The sequence below is a fragment of the Trachurus trachurus genome (assembly GCF_905171665.1).
Source record: "Trachurus trachurus genome assembly, chromosome: 7".
In the NCBI taxonomy this organism is placed as follows: domain Eukaryota; kingdom Metazoa; phylum Chordata; class Actinopteri; order Carangiformes; family Carangidae; genus Trachurus; species Trachurus trachurus.
The window spans coordinates 5,780,322-5,796,445 of NC_139901.1; the positions used below are offsets into that span (position 1 = coordinate 5,780,322).

The 16,124-nt window shown below is 43.6% G+C and overlaps 1 protein-coding gene across 1 annotated transcript in view; it reads right to left on the reverse strand.

Moving 5' to 3' along the window:
- The window catches only part of lama5 (laminin, alpha 5), a gene marked incomplete at both ends in the record, with an annotated part of 117,108 nt that overhangs the window by 31,146 nt on the left and 69,838 nt on the right, over positions 1–16,124 (reverse strand). Inside the window, 16 exons of the mRNA XM_083975716.1 lie at positions 2,754–2,915; positions 3,350–3,490; positions 3,629–3,773; positions 6,087–6,288; positions 7,574–7,785; positions 7,882–7,997; positions 8,838–8,977; positions 9,111–9,237; positions 10,251–10,464; positions 10,562–10,659; positions 11,248–11,356; positions 12,921–13,084; positions 13,195–13,348; positions 13,952–14,055; positions 14,783–14,925; positions 15,566–15,704. Of these exons, the coding sequence (XP_083831842.1) occupies positions 2,754–2,915; positions 3,350–3,490; positions 3,629–3,773; positions 6,087–6,288; positions 7,574–7,785; positions 7,882–7,997; positions 8,838–8,977; positions 9,111–9,237; positions 10,251–10,464; positions 10,562–10,659; positions 11,248–11,356; positions 12,921–13,084; positions 13,195–13,348; positions 13,952–14,055; positions 14,783–14,925; positions 15,566–15,704 (2,370 nt within the window). The remainder of the gene's footprint in view (positions 1–2,753; positions 2,916–3,349; positions 3,491–3,628; positions 3,774–6,086; positions 6,289–7,573; positions 7,786–7,881; positions 7,998–8,837; positions 8,978–9,110; positions 9,238–10,250; positions 10,465–10,561; positions 10,660–11,247; positions 11,357–12,920; positions 13,085–13,194; positions 13,349–13,951; positions 14,056–14,782; positions 14,926–15,565; positions 15,705–16,124) is intronic.

Sequence of the window (16,124 nt, forward strand, 5' to 3'; positions counted from 1 at the left end):
CCGAAGAAGTCCTGTCACAAAATAATACACCCGTTAAAGTGTATGTTATAAACACATTTTGTTTCAGTCCATCAACTAGTCGGAAAAAAGCAGTTTATCTGGAACTAACCTACTCACTCAGTATTCCTCCGCACAGGCAGGCTGCAACCCCGCATCAAAAAAACTGAAGTGTCCCTTTAAGTAGATAACTGAGAGAATACAGCATCAGCAAAACGTATTAGAAGCTGCAGATGCTGTAAAATAAAAACTGTTGAGTTCAGTGTTACTGAACTGCTTTGACTGGTGTGCTGCTCAAAAAACTACACTAGTTTACATTTGCTGATGATTTACAAATTCTCCTACCTGTTACAACCAGGAATGGAGCTGGTTTGAACAGACTAAATACCTGCTTGGCTGCCGTGAGGGATTGGTTGTCAGCTAACTTTCTATTACTAAATTCAACTAAAACTGAAATGATACTTATTGGACCAGCGTCATCTAATCATCAGCTTGACCAGCTCTCTCTGTCTCTGTCTCTCGATGATTATGCTATTCATGGCAAGGACAGAGTAAAAAATCTTGGTGTCCTTTTTGATCGTTCCCTCTCTTTTGATCTTCACATAAAGGAAGTGGCACGCGTTGCCTTTTTCCATCTAAGAAGGATCGCGAAGATTCACTCTATTCTGTCTCTTAAAGATGCTGAGGCCCTCGTACATGCATTTGTTACATCAAGGTTGGATTATTGTAATGTCCTTCTGTCGGGGTTGCCGAAGAAATCTGTCCGCAGCCTGCAGATGGTGCAGAACGCAGCAGCTCGTATTCTGACTGGTTCATCTAAATACGAGCACATTAGTCCTGTGCTGGCCTCCCTCCACTGGCTCCCGGTGCAAGCCAGAGCTGACTTTAAGGTACTGTTACTCACATACAAAATAGTGAACGGTTTTGCACCTGCCTACCTGACTGATTTTGGTTGTTCTTTATGAGCCTGCATGCTCCCTACTGTACGTTCCCAGGGGACTGGCCTTCTTAGCGTCCCGAAGGTTAATAAGAAAGGTTTCGGGGAGCGGGCCTTTTCTTTCCGCGCGCCAGTACTTTGGAATAGTCTTCCACAAGACATTAGACTGGCATGCTCTGTTGATGTCTTCAAATCAAAACTGAAAACACATCTCTTCTCTGTTGTTTACTATTCTTAATTTGTATGTATTGTTTTGTCTAAATTGTTCTTATTTCTATTGCGATTGTTTTTAATGTTTTTAATGTAACTGATTGTGCTCCTGATTGTTTTTAACCTCTGTAAAGCACTTTGATTGAAAGTGCTCTACAAATAAATTTATTACATTTAAAACGGGATTGTCTGTACTTGCTTGGGATGCTAAGCTAGCAGGCTAATGAACTGTACGGACATGTTGTGTCAAGCCTGTCTACCTATCAAAAAAAATAATTAAATGTAATTTCCAATCAAACTTTTTCAATGACAACGTCCTCAGTCGACCTCCATGGAGAAAATGCAGACTTGATGGGTGATAAGTGAAGTCAAACCACCTGCACATCACTTTGAGAGCTTCTGACAGAATAAAACACACCTTCAACACACAGATTCCTACAGCTGTTTTCTGCCTGGTCATGCCTCTCATGTTATCATTCTAACTCAGTGATGAAATCTTTCATCGATGCACAGAAATATTGTTAGCGAGAAAGCAAAGCCCCCCCAACCACATGATGTGTCTTGTGCGAAGGCTTCACTAGGACAAGTTGTGTAACTATAGAACTTGTGACATATTTGTGTTTTGCTTGGCAGATCCAACTGAATCAATCAGTGTTCCTGACACTTTTGGCTTTTTTCCACAAGCACGACTCAAGACGTTTTTTTTTTTGCTTTTCCACTGAGACTAGTACCTGGTCCAGTACCGGTTACCTGTTTTTGGTACCGCCTCAGCCAGGGTTCCAAGCGAGCCAAGCCGATACCATGACGTGACGTCAACTGACTGCTGATTTGCCAGAGCGTCGACACTGGAAAAGTCGCGAGCACGATAGGAGAGTCAAACTTTTTTAATAACGGAACTTTACGAGAGAGAGAGTTCTTTTCGAGGCAAATGCAGAGACAAAAAGAAAGAAAGAAGAAACTGCCCCTAATGGGAACACGCATCAGCGGTTTTGCATGAAACTTGAAAACAACTTTGTCTCGTAACATTCCGTTATTAGCTCATAGCGTGGTGAATGTGCAGGTCACAACTTGTCCACAAGAGCGTTTTGGAGTTGTTGGATTGTGTATTTGATGAGTTTGATGAGGGAAACCAAGAAATCCCATTAGCCTCCGTAGCGTAGCTCTGAGCAGCTTGCGGCTCTGCTCCGCCGTTCTAAAAATAGCTTGCACCGACAAATAAAGGTAACAAACCTACTGCTAAGACTATAGAGATTATGGCCATGGGCCAATTTACCCAAATGTTGAACTATCCCTTTAACAGCGTCCACTGCTCTGTAACGAGACTGTTCTTATTCTTTCACGCCGGTTAAATGGCTGCTGTGCGGAAAGAAAACGACACCATGGTCCGACGTACTTTGGTGGCTGAGGAGAATATCGGCCGTGCTATGACAGCCCAGCCCCCGGTGAGGAGGTACTGTGAAGTACTCAGTTGTAATGGAAAATGACCTAAACCGGGTCGAATAGAGCTGTAACTGTGTAGTGGAAAAGGGGCCATTTGTGTTCACCCGTTTATCGAACTACAACATCCATTTACTCTCCCTCCAAGTCTCCAGGTTGTCCAGAGTCTGACCTTGTCTCCCAGGTAAGTCCTTGGTGCGTGCCAGTGGAGGTCCTGGTAGACATCGGGCACGTCACTGAGGTCAGCCTCAACCAGGTCCTGACCTGGGTACACCGCCACCGGTACCTCCTGTCTGTCTGCGCCAAGCAGCACCCAGCCCACCATGTCCATGATCTACAGCAGAGGAGAAACACACTGATGAGCTTCTGTAACATACTGGAATCATCCTAACACCACTAATATTATCCTCTGAATGAGGGCGGTAGTGGTAGCTGTTTAAGAAGCTGTTTCTTATCTTTAATTTATTATCATCAGTATTGTTATTGTTATTATTTTCTTGTCTTTTTGTTATTTTATTATACTTCTGTTATTTCTATATTTTTGCACATTTATTGTTTGCCACATCTTTGTTTTTTTATTTCTAAAAAAATGGAAAAATTCAATAATTTTTTTTATCACAAATAATAATAAAAAAAAACACTACTGTAATTGGAGGCCAGGTTACACCATTTCTTTTGATGGCACAGCACAAGGTTTTGGGATCAAGGCTCTTTCACTGATTACTGCAGATCTAAACGTGGAGCAGCCGGTCCAGATGTGTTCACCACCTCTGTGCGTCTCTTGTCGGAGCTGCGACACCGGTCCGTGGCCCCGAAGCAGAAGCAGCTGGTGCAGCCCTTCGGATTGGTTGGGTCCAAGTGGAAGGTACCAACTCTGCACTGATCGCAGCGAGAGCCCTGGACGTTTTCCTGCAGGGGGGGCGGGACACACACACAAAAGTTCAGCACACACATGTTGGGTTGAGATGGACAGGCTTGTGTGTGTGTGTGTGTGTGTGTGTGTGTGTGTGTGTGTGTGTGTGTGTGTGTGTGTGTGTGTCTTCCCACCTTGCAGAGACATTGTCCTGTGAAGGAGTCACACACTTCCTCCTCGGTTCCCGCCTCATTGCAGTCACATGGCCTGCAGTTGGGGTAACCGTAGAAACCGGGGGCGCAGCGGTCACACTGGCGGCCGACGATGTTGTTCTTACATCTACACACAATTACAAATAACTGGTTAAAGAAACACACACATCTATTGACATCTCTCAATGGACTAAAACTGTTATTTCATAAACTTTGACCTCTGACATTTGTGCAGACCATAAAATAAACTCATACCTCAGTCTGAAGATGAAAAGATTAAAACTTAATTGCATTGCAGTGTGTGTGTGTGTGTGTGTGTGTGTTAATGCCAGGTGCTGGGACCTCAAGTGATGAAAGCCTTCAGGCAGAAAAATAAATGGGTAAGTCCTTGTCTGTCTTGTCAAGGCAGAGCAGACACATTCCTCTGTGTGTGTGTGTGTGTGTGTGTGTGTGTGTGTGTGTGTGTGTGTGTGTGTGTGTGTGTGTGTGTGTGTGTGTGTGTGTGTGTGTGTGTGTGTGAGAGAGAGTGAGAGTTTGTTTTGCATATTATACAGTACAGGCAGACTAAAGGTGCCAGAGCAGCAACAGTTGCATTTCTCACAATGAACACATATGAAATCTTCTGATCTCTGTTTTCTCTCTGTGTCACTGTTGAGCTCAAAGAAATAGTTCAACATTTTCAAACACACACCTCTCTCATCACATATCCCAACACGGGGCAGGAGGCAGCATATGAATAACTTAGGTTATTATCATTAACAGAGAATTATTGTGATAAATTACATGGATAAAAAATGTAAACTGGAAAAATGCTTGCAAATTTTCCCAGCTGCAGAATGTCTCCTATTGACACAGATTTGTGTACATTTTAGGGCTGGGACTCGATTAAAAAAATTGATCGAATTAATTAGAGGCTTTGTAATTAATTAATCGCAATTAATCACATTTTAATCACATATAAATATTTGACCTGAGAACAGTGAGAAGCATTTTTTTTCCACATGGATTTTAGTATACCATTGAATGACTAAATACATAAGCTTAAGCATTCAAGGTGGTACTTAACCAAGACCAACAGACTAGGGATGCAAATTATCGATTAATTCATTAATCGATATTTGATACATACAGATTAAATGGTCTTTCCTTCCAATACACTATGATGATTACTGTAGTATTTAACTAGGCTACTTAAATCACAGTAGCATAAACTGATTTGTTGAACTCAGCCTGATGTAAACATTAATAAAACTCAGTAACCAATCACACAGGCAGCTCCATGTTGTCCCTGTGTGATGTTCAGGGACAGGTCAGGACAGTCTGAAGACAGACAGCTCTGAGGGTGAAGTCCTATCATAATGAGATGCACCTGTGACAGTGACAGGTCATAGATATAGCGCTGCAGCTGAGCAATTAGCGCGATATAGCGCATTTAGCGTGCGCCCGTGTCTGTGTATCTATGTGCAGGCAGAGATCAGAGATGGTGTTTTAAATAACCATGCTAGCGTTTCACCAGCTCTCATCTCTGCCAGTCAGCCTCTCAAACTGCCGCCTCTCTCGCGTTCGGGCGCACCGCACGTAGACACACGTGAGAAAAAAAAAAAAAAAAAAATTTTTGTGCGATTAAAATGCGTTAATTTTTTTAACGCGTTAATTTTTGTGTAATTAATTAATCGTAATTAATGCGTTAAAGTCCCGGCCCTAGTACATTTATATATATTTGGCAGATTGTTCTGCTATTTCAATTGTCTTTTCTATTTTTATTTTATTTTCTTCCCTCTATTTATTCTGTTTTTAGTATTTTATACATAACACTGGATGTATATAGTGTATATTTTCTTTAACTTGTGTCCTCTATATTCAAATTGTATGTCCCTGCTTCTACTGGATGCTTAAATGTCCCTTTAGGATCAGTAAAGTATGTCTAATCCAAGTCTGTGTGTGTGATGAATAACACAGGTTTGCTGGATGAGAACAGACAGCTACTGTGTTTTTGGCAGCCTTCAGGAGAAATCGGCTCTTTTTAAAAACGTGCAGGTTCCACAAAAAACTAAGACAAAAGTTGGCAAGTACGAATGGCAAACGCACAGGCAAACAAGCCTGATCAGAGCCAAGATGGTGTCAGGAAACAGAGCAAGAGAGAAAGATCCAAAGATCCAAACAGAGGCCCTGACATTTGAGAGTTGAGCTTACTGAACCAGAAATGTTATCTATCCTACAGTGGTGGGGAGCAGATGATGATTGATGGATTCTGAACAACTTAAAAGCACTTTGACTGAGAGGAAACTGAATTTATGGCTCTGGCTGTCTCATCTTTAGAACCTCAACCGGGGTCGGATCACCGATCGCTGCCCGCACGCCACCTGAGCCAGAAACAATGTCCCCGAGGCGACGCAGTGGTAATCAATCAACCATCTCCCTGTGTGACGTCACATCCCACCTGCACTGTCCGCTGAGCGTGTCGCAGCTCACGTCGGGCGAGTCGATGCCGGGGCGGGAGCAGTTGCAGACCTCACAGCCGACCAGAGGGTGGCAGCCGAACGTCTGGGGCTCGCACTGGGTGCACTCGGGCTGCAGGGTCCTCGGAGGGCAGATGCAGTCGCCGGTCACAGGCTCACATAGCCTGGTACCGCAGCTACAGGCTGCAGGGGAGACCACAGGCAGTTACAGGCAGTTATAGGCAGTTATAGGCAGTTACAGGCCAGACAGAAGCCTTCAGAATCAACGTTTCAAAAACACAACAGAGGGAGAAAAGAAGACAAACAAACACTTTTGGAGGTTTTTTTGGCCTTCAGGGGGTTCATATCTTCTTTACTTGGAATCTCAGACTTTATATTTTATACAGTTTTGGTCACAGATTGACTTGCAAGGCTAAATCAACTGAATGTTTTTTGAGATATTAAAAAAAAATGCATTAATTCACAACCGGTATGATTAAGGCTAATTATTTGTTCACCAGATCTCATGGTGCAGAACAGCACTTGTTACTGGATGCAGGGTAGTGCTGCAGCATTAAATTATAATAAATAAGATAAATAAAATTGGCATTGGAAAACTAAAGCAGATTCATCAGTGAGGGAGTGGTTTGACGAAACGGTGTGTTACAGACTGATAGATGAAAACATGGGGCCTTTATACAACTGGACCCTGACACACTGGTGGGCTGCACCTTTTCCTTTTAATTCTATCCATTAGTCTACATCTGTATGCATGTATTTGTATGTGTACCGGACTTTCTCAATTACAAGCCGGTATTCAGTTAAGAAACAAGTCTCGTGGGGCGCAGTAGGTAGAGCAGGCACCCCATGTGTAAAGGCTACAGTCCTTGCTGCAGGCGGCCCCGGTTTGAATCCCCGCAATGGGAAGGCAGAGAGGGGGAATGACATGCCTTTCCTGCATGTCATTCCCCCCCTCTGGCTCCCCATTTCCTGTCTCTCTCAACTGTACTATCTAATAAAAAGGCATGAAAAGCCAAAAAATTATGCTTGAAAAAAGAAGGAAAAAAAAGAAAAGAAACAACTCTCATATAACGTCAGGGTTCACACAAACCAATAAAGGCTGGCCCCAAACACAGGCTTTAAAATCCAACGCCTGGGACAAATTGGACAAGAATATGATCAGAGAGTCTTTCACAGTTTGTGGACTGTCTGCTGAAAATTGACGGGAAACGACCTCGTCCTCTGCTTCAGAGAGGGACAGGCTTGCAGCGCTGGACAACACGTCTCCGCTCAGCACACACACGCTGTGGAAATGCTCTGTATACAGGTGTGGGTGTATAATGCTCTGTCTCTGTTGGACTCACTCTGTTTTGGTTTTTTGAAGATGTACTGCTATGTATGGTGTGTGCGCATGTCTGAAAATCAATAAAAAGTGAATAACAAAAAAGAAAGAAAAAGGTTATTATGTGTTGGCCAATCAGAGACTCACGTCTGCAGTTGGGGAAGCCCCAGTAGCCCGTGGCGCACATGGAGCAGTCTCGGCCGATGACGTTGGGTCTGCAGCGGCACTGACCGCCGAACGTGTTGCAGGTGTCGCTCTCGGCGCCGACCTCGTGACAGGCGCACGGCATGGCGCCGTTGTTGAAGAAGGCCGACAGGGACACGGCCGAGCTCAGGCAGAACCTGGAGGCGGTCGCGGGGCTGAGGGAGAAGGAGTCATGTTAATTCACGTACAACCGGGAGCCGACTCTCTCTATGCGGCACATAATGAGCTCCTGCTCCTGCTGAGCTACTGACTTGATGTAGAAGCTGTTTTGGCCACAGCTGCTGATGAAGTCGTAAGATTTGTCCAGAGGTTCCTCGTTCAGGTAGCTGGAGCTGTAGCTGCTCTGAGGCACGACCAGCACGTAATCCTAGGAACACATGGCACATCCCATAAAGTACTGTATTTATTTAACAGCAAACATCTGCTGCTGCAAAGTTCTCTAGCTGCTTACTACTACTGAACTACTTTACAATTCATCTGTGTATAAAGTTTGTTGATGTTTAAATGGATACTTCAACATTTTGGCAAATTGGCCCATTGCCATAATCCCTATAGTCATAGCAGTAGGTTCGTTACCTTTAATTGTCGGTGCAAACTATTTTTAGAACGGTGGAGCAGAGCCATGAGCTGCTCAGAGCTACACTACGGAGGCTAATGATTTGATAAACTCATCAAATACACAATCCAACAACTCCAAAACGCTCTGGTGGACAAGTTGTGACCTGCACATTCACCACGCTATTTGCCTCGAGAACAACTCTGTCTGGTAACATTCTGTTATTATCTCATAGCGTGGTGAATGTGCAGGTCACAACTTGTCCACGAGAGCGTTTTGGAATTGTTGGATTGTGTATTTGATGAGTTTGATGAGGGAAACCAAGAAATCCCATTAGCCTCCTTAGCGTAGCTCTGAGCAGCTCGCGACTCTGCTCCGCCATTCTAAAAATAGCTTGCACCGACAAATAAAGGTAACGAACGTACACGATTATGGCCAAATTATGGGCCAAATTGCCAAAATGTTTTATATCTCTTTAAATGCAAATGCCCCACAGGACCTGAATGCAGCAGCAGTGAAACAGATGTGTGGCAGAAGATATGAAGGTTTTGTTGTGGAAATAGTGAAAATATCTTTGTGTAAATATGATAATGATGAGGAAGAGGAGATTTTACAGAATGAGAGGTGAGGGAATGAGGCAGTAAATCTCACCAGCCACAGCGTCTTGCCTGCAGGAATCTGGACCGTGAGGAAGACCTCGTGGTCCGTCACATCCAGAATGATCTGATTCTCAGAGATTAGGACGTTACGGCAGCCGTAAGCGTGGGGACAGAAGGAGGCGTTGGCGTGACCTACGGGGCAAAGTCAAATTCATTGAATATGTTTTCGACAGAAGTGAGATTCGATGTTCTGATTTTTTTTGTGTTCTCTGTCTATTGAGGACTGGAGCACACGCTGCTGGAAGACCCCGTATGTCAAACGCACCGTGCCAGATTCGCCCTCCATTAATGTAGACCTGCACGGGATAGGTGGGGTGGAGAGGCTGGTGGTAGTGGAGGATGAAGACGTAGCGCCCCAGGGTATGGACGCGAGTTGAGAACACCGCAGCATTCTGGGTAAAGTGGGTGATAGAAGAAGAGAAGTAAAAAGGAAGAAATATTCTGATGCTCCTTAAGCGTAGGCCTGTCACAATCATGAAATTTGAGTTGATGATTAACTGCCACACTAATAATTGTGATGAACAATTTAATTGTCTTTTCCTGATCATTTTATGCCAATATTATAGTATAAGCCTTAAAGGGATAGTTCAACATTTTGGCAATTGCCATAATCCCTATACCTATAGTCATAGCAGTAGGTTCATTACCTTTAATTATCGGTGCATGTTGTTTTGAGATCAGCGGGGCAGAGACGTGAGCTGCTCAGCTAACACAATGGAGGTGAGTGGTACAAGTCCCCTGTCCCTCATCAAACTCATCAAATACACAATCCAACAACTCCAAAATGCTCTCCTGGAGAAGTTGTGACCTGCACATTTCACCACACTATGAAATAATCATGTATAATTATGGAATATAACGACACATGAAGCAAATACTCAGAACTACTTTTGAAATCACTCCGCCAGCAGCCGTGTCTTGAATGTAGTTCCGGCTGCATTTGCCTCGAAAACAACTCTGTCTCGTAATGTTACATCATAGTTTCATAGTGTGGTGAATGTGCAGGTCACACAACTTCTCCACAAGAGCGTTTTGGAGTTGTTGGATTGTGTATTTGATGAGTTTGATGAGGGACAGGGGACCTGTACCATTCACCTCCATTGTGTTCGCTGAGCAGCTCATGTCTCTGCCCCGCTGATCTCAAAACAACATGCACCGATAATTAAAGGAAATGAACCTACTGCAACCTACTCCTAAAGAAGAAGAAGGGGGCACAACATGATGATGTCATTCAATGAGCACCATTCAAACTTCAAACAGGAGAAAACGACAAGGGAATAGTGATGGAAACATGACACTGCAAGTTTGATCCAGCTGTTCTTATACAGATGAATGGAAACAATTTTAACCGTTATGCAAAAACAATTTTGATCAGGCAATTATGTAATAATTGTGACATTCCTACCTGCACTGAGTCCAGCCTGACGTGGTCGCTGTGATCCGCGGCGTGCGGAGCTCTGTCCCCTCCGCTCCAGGTCGACTCGTCTCCCTGGGGTGCGTGCAGGGGAGGGGCCGCGGCGGGGGAGGCCAGGATGGGCTCCTGCATGGAGGAGCTCTGCCCGTCCTTCAGGACCAGAGAGTCCGACGGGGTCTGGAAGCGCGACGGGGAGCAGGAGGAGCTGCAGCAGGGACGAGGGGGGGGGGGGGGGGGGGGACGGTTAACGGGGATGTTAATCTGGCAGCGTTTACAGCCGTGAACGTTCAGCGTTTCTTTACCTGTCAGCTGCAAACTGTCCGTGAGCGCTGATGCAGTGGACTTTAGGCTCGACGTACTCCATGGTGAACTGGTCTTTGGGCACCAGGTACACTTTGTGCTGCAGACGATGAACAAACACACATGAGAGTTTTTTTAACAGCAGTGCGCACCGAAGGCTGGAGTCATAAATAAATTAAAAATATCCTTAAATGTGAGATTAAAAATGTTTTTTCATTTTTTTATGCAATTATATCAAAAGGAATTTTTTTTTTTTTTTTAGTTTTTATTTCATTGTACAGGCTGAATTGCTCATTACCATTCAGTTAACTAAGAAAAGAAACTCACATAGCCATTGTATTCAGATATATGTAACCCTATGTCTATTGAGGCAGTGAAATGCATATAATGATCATATATTATGTGATTATCGTGAACTTAATATGTCTAATTACACGTCTCTATGACGGTCCTGATCATTTGAACAGTGTAGATATTTGTGGTTGATATGTTTCTGATCTAAAACTTAAATTAATTTGTGATTTACTTTGACAATCACATTTTTTCTCTTTTACTATACTGTATCAATAAATTAGATCATTAAGTGATCTCTGCACTCAATGCCTGATCATGTGACTTGTGTGTGTGTGTGTGTGTGTGTGTGTGTGTGTGTGTGTGTGTGTGTGTGTGTGTGGGGGGGGGTCCTCACCAGGAAGAAGCTTGCACGGTCAGAGATGAGCTGGACCTCAGCATCAGCAGGCAGAGAGAAGGCAGCCACTCTGTTCTGACCGTCGATGGCCACAGCCCGACACAGGAAGCTACACACAGCAAACACACACACGAACACACACACAGTGATTAAGAGCTGTTGACACATTTGATGAAGCCAAGACAGTCACGGTAAACTGTGAACCAGCTGAGTCCACACACAAGCTTCTCCCCCTCCTCCACCCAATCCAATATGGCGACGACAATGAACATAAAATGATGCCTGAACCTGAACGCACCACCCCGGATCAACAGAACCTGGGCCCGTATTGATCAAGCTTCTTAGAACCACTCCTAACTCCTAACCACTCCTTTTTTTTAGATGACATCACTTCAAAATTTATAGGAATGACCAATCGCTGAATGGAATCCCTTATCTAAGAATATAGAAATATCTTAGAAATATCTCAGTGAATAGTTAAATGGCCAATGGGAGTGTATATTCAACCGTATTTTGACAATAATCTACAAAATAATAGAAAATATTTACATTGGGAATGAATGTAAAATAAATGGTTCATAATCTTGCCAAATTATTAATTCAGCGTTACACTGTTACATTTTTCCAGTGCGAGAAATCAAAGCACTGTGATGACTTTTAATTCTGCCGTAAAAGCTCTGCTTCGTGAGGTTATTGGTGAGGTGACGTCCCTTATTAAATCCGTGACATGGATGAAACCAGCCTCAGTGCCATTATGGCAAGCCAGACTGGATATGAGTTGCAGATATCTGACTGTAGTTTTGCCTCGTCAAAAAGAACATTTCAGATATCCGCAACTACGTTCTTCCTAGGACAAATGACGTCAATTTTGTCATTCATGTGTATGGGGTTTGTCATTACAGATATCTATAATTCAGTTGCAGATAACCTCTATGTGAATTACTGATATCTGTAACTGAATTACGACTAGTACTAATACCAGTTCAAGATATCTACAATTTGATTCTGACTTGTCATAATTTCAGTTCAAGATATCTTTAATTACCTCAATTAAAGATATCTACATGTCCCTTTTCAGGTATCTTAAATTAGGCGAAATGACGTTGTAACTGGAATTATAACTATTCAAAATGACGTTGTAGATATCTCAAACTGGAATTAGGAATAGTCATAATTCAGTTACAGATATCTGTAGATGACAAACCCCATACACATGAACGGCAAAAGTAACGTCATTTGTCCTAGGAAGAACGTAGCTGCGGATATCTGAAATGTTCTTTTTGACTAGGCAAAACTGAATTACAGATATCTTGAATGAAATATCCAATATATCCAATATTCAAAATGTAATTACGACTAGTCAGAAAGACGTTGTTGATATTTACAATGTTAATTCCAGATAGTCAAACTTAGCTTCTAAATGTTAAATCTGCCTGCCATAGTGCCATCCCCTACTGGCAACTCCTAACCACTTAGGACACCTCTGGAAGTCTCTTAGATGTCTGGGGGAGTAGGAGTGGTTCTTATAGACTTGAGAAAGTTAATAAATAGCTTTCATTTTTAAGTTTGAGACTAGGACTAAATTCCACAAATTCTCAGCACTTAAGACTACAATGGCGCTCTAAGACGCTTGATAACTACGTCCCAAGTCAGATCAGGGATCGTCTCTGTACCTGTATTTGCACTGCAGCAGGGTGACGCTGTGCTGGTGTGCACGAGACCCCGGCGTGTTAACGGCCACAGACAGAGTTTGCGGCAGCTCCTCCTCTGTGGAATATTCCACCACCAGGACGTACTCTCCTGCAGACGGCAGGCGGCTCTGCATCTCCACACTGATCTGTAGCACGAGTAAAAAAGAAAACAAAAAAAAAAAACGGTCAAATCAAAACCGACAGGTCACAGAACCCTCATGTCACGCTAACTTTTCCCACACTTCAAATCTCTTACATCGTAGCCGCTGCACACGGCCATGTCGGGGTGCCGCGGGGTGACCTTCTCGGTCGGGCAGGGGCGGGGCAGGTGGTTGTCGTGGCGACAGCTGGCGTCGTTGCCAGAGATGGAGGGGAAGGAGTCCAGAGAGAGATACCTGTACAGCAGACAGCTGGGGGGACAGAGAGTTGGCCTAATATTAAGAGCTGAATAAGTGGTGAAGGTCAAAACCTGTTTCACCTGATGAGTGACTTCAATTAAAGGGGTAGGCAGGGTTTATTTTAAATACAAAATATTCACTTTTTTCAAGAAAATGGTGTTTCCCCATTCAGCTATCAGTAAGGACAGGGTCTGGGTGTTTGGGGAGATCACAGTGTTTCTCTATGTCTCTGTATGCAGCAGCCTGAAAAGCCTATGGCTCCCAGCCGGCCCTTCAACCAATCAGGAACCCCCAGGCCAGGATACATTTGATTGGTCAAAGATACCGGGAGCTGTAGGCTTTTTTTCAAAAATAAATCCTGCCTACCCCAGCTTTAATTATTTAACATTTTGGTGATTAAGCTGTAATGTTGTAATGAGCTATAACATGAAAGTCAATGAGTTTTATCATCACAGAGCCAGCTGTTTTCCAGGGTCGCTAAGCTAACTGCTGCTAAATGTAGCTTTATTTACTGTTACGGCACATGAGAACAGTGTTGAATTTCAGGTTCCACACCATGAAGTACTATGCAGCAAAATGCTCCTTATTTAATGAAATACATGTGTGTGTATTTACTTCTGGCTGGCGTCAGGTGCAGCGCTGTAGGTGCAGGGCTCTGTGACCTTGATCTGCAGGATGGGAGCTTCGTAGTAGGCGCTGGGCAGCAGGACCAAGTAATCCTGAGGACCAGTTAGAGCAGTTTAATTTCACAGTGAAAACATAAACACATTTTTTTTTAGTTTCGTTTATTTATTTGCTTTATTTATTGAAAAAAAAGGAAATAAAAACAGTTAAATACAAAAAATAATGCAACTCCTGAATAAAAGGGGGCAGAGAGAAGCTAACTTATGTAGTTTACCCCTTTTTTTCCAGGAAATATTTTTACAAATTAAATAATGTAGACATCAAAACAAAAGAAAGAAGAAAAGAAAATTGAATAAAATAAATTAAAGTAATGGCATATACTTGTATATATAGAACTTGAATCACTGATGCACTTTTTTTTGCGCTGTTACTTTATTAGTCTATTTATCCTATTTATTTATTATTCATTTCTTCCTGTCGGCCAGTCCAGTGTTGTGTATGTTATACTGTGTATATTCGTTTACGACACTGAGGCCACTGGCAATTTCATTGTATTCCTTTGTTTTACAATGACAATGCATGCATGTAAATGCATACACCTCTACTTTCAGTCCATATAAGATTAAAATTAGTTTAAAACCAGGTCGTATTACTGTATTAAACTGGCTTTAATTGTTTTTGTTTTTTTTAAATATGATGTTTGATCCTGATTCGTTGGTTTCCTTCATGTTGGTGGGAATTTTCAGCCATTCTGGTCTTTATCACGACAAATTGACAGACTTTCTGGGCTAAAGAGCTTGTGTGTGTGCATGTGTGTCTCACCAGTAGGATTCCCTCAGCCTCTATAACCACAGTCCAGGTTCCAGGGTTCAGCACGAACGGCTCCACAAAGTTATTCTGAGGAACGTTGACAAAAGTCGGCTCCACACTGGGAGCGAAGACGATCTGTTTGCTCTGTTCTGAGCCTGGAAAACATTTACACACACCAGACATGTAGAGTGAAAACTGTAAGTGCAGTTGAAAGGAAAAAAACAAACAAAACACGTGACATTTCAAGAGACAATTTAATTTTACAATAAAATGTGATAAATATACAAAATATCATTCTTGTGTGAGCGGGAGATTCGTCTCGAACAACACACACATACATACGTTTGCGTCTACTGATCTATACACAGTCAGAATCATTCATACTGAAGCTCTTCTGTGATTGGTGGAGACCTACCTCTGCGGTTCACCTGATAGGCTGTTATTTTACCACTGGAGGTGTCGCCCTCAGAGTTTACATATCTTAGGATGAAGCGCGTCAGATAGACATCCGCCTCGCTCACATAAACCTGAAGCTTCACTGCCGTCTACGGGAGTCGAGAGTGGGAGAAGAGGAGGAGGGAGGAGAGGAGGAGGGAGGGAGGGAGGGAGGGAAGAGAGGAGGAGGGAGGGTAGGGGATAGAAGAGGTGAATCCCCTCTTGTCTGAAATCCCTGATCCTGCGCCCTGACCTGTGGCCCTTTGAAGGTGACAGAGGGACGGAGCAGAGGCCGCCACCACCACCGACACATGCACACACACACCACTCAGGCCATTCGTTCCCCCGTGCAGCACTCACAGTTACCACAATAGTTGTTCCAGCCGTCCTCTATGACCGACACCCTGCCCCGGACATCCGAGTCCCCCCAGTGGGCGTAACGCAGAACCACATGGAAAAGGTCTGGAGAGCTGACCGACACCGACACCAACACCTTGGACTGTCGCAGGAGCCCACAAGCCAAAGATGAGAGAGGATGGAGAGGAAGAGGAAATGAGAGGCAAGAGGTTGGAGAAAAGAAGATGGGAAATAAAAGAAGGGATAGGGAGGGGCGAGGCATGACATGAAAACACCGACACACACCAAGAGAAAAGCCAGTCACCACACACACACACACACACACACAACCACCAACATGTTCCTCTCTGGATTTGCACTTCCCAGCAAAAACATCCATGTAAATGTGTATTTATGTCCCTCATATCTTTTAGTAGGACGTGCTGAGGAGTGAGTCCACCACAGAGGAACTGTCAGCCATGGAGCATGCTGTCTGATTCATGCAGGAGGAGCTTGAAATGATGGGCCACAGTCATAACAATACACATGAGCACAAAATCATCACACAGCATCATCATGTGTT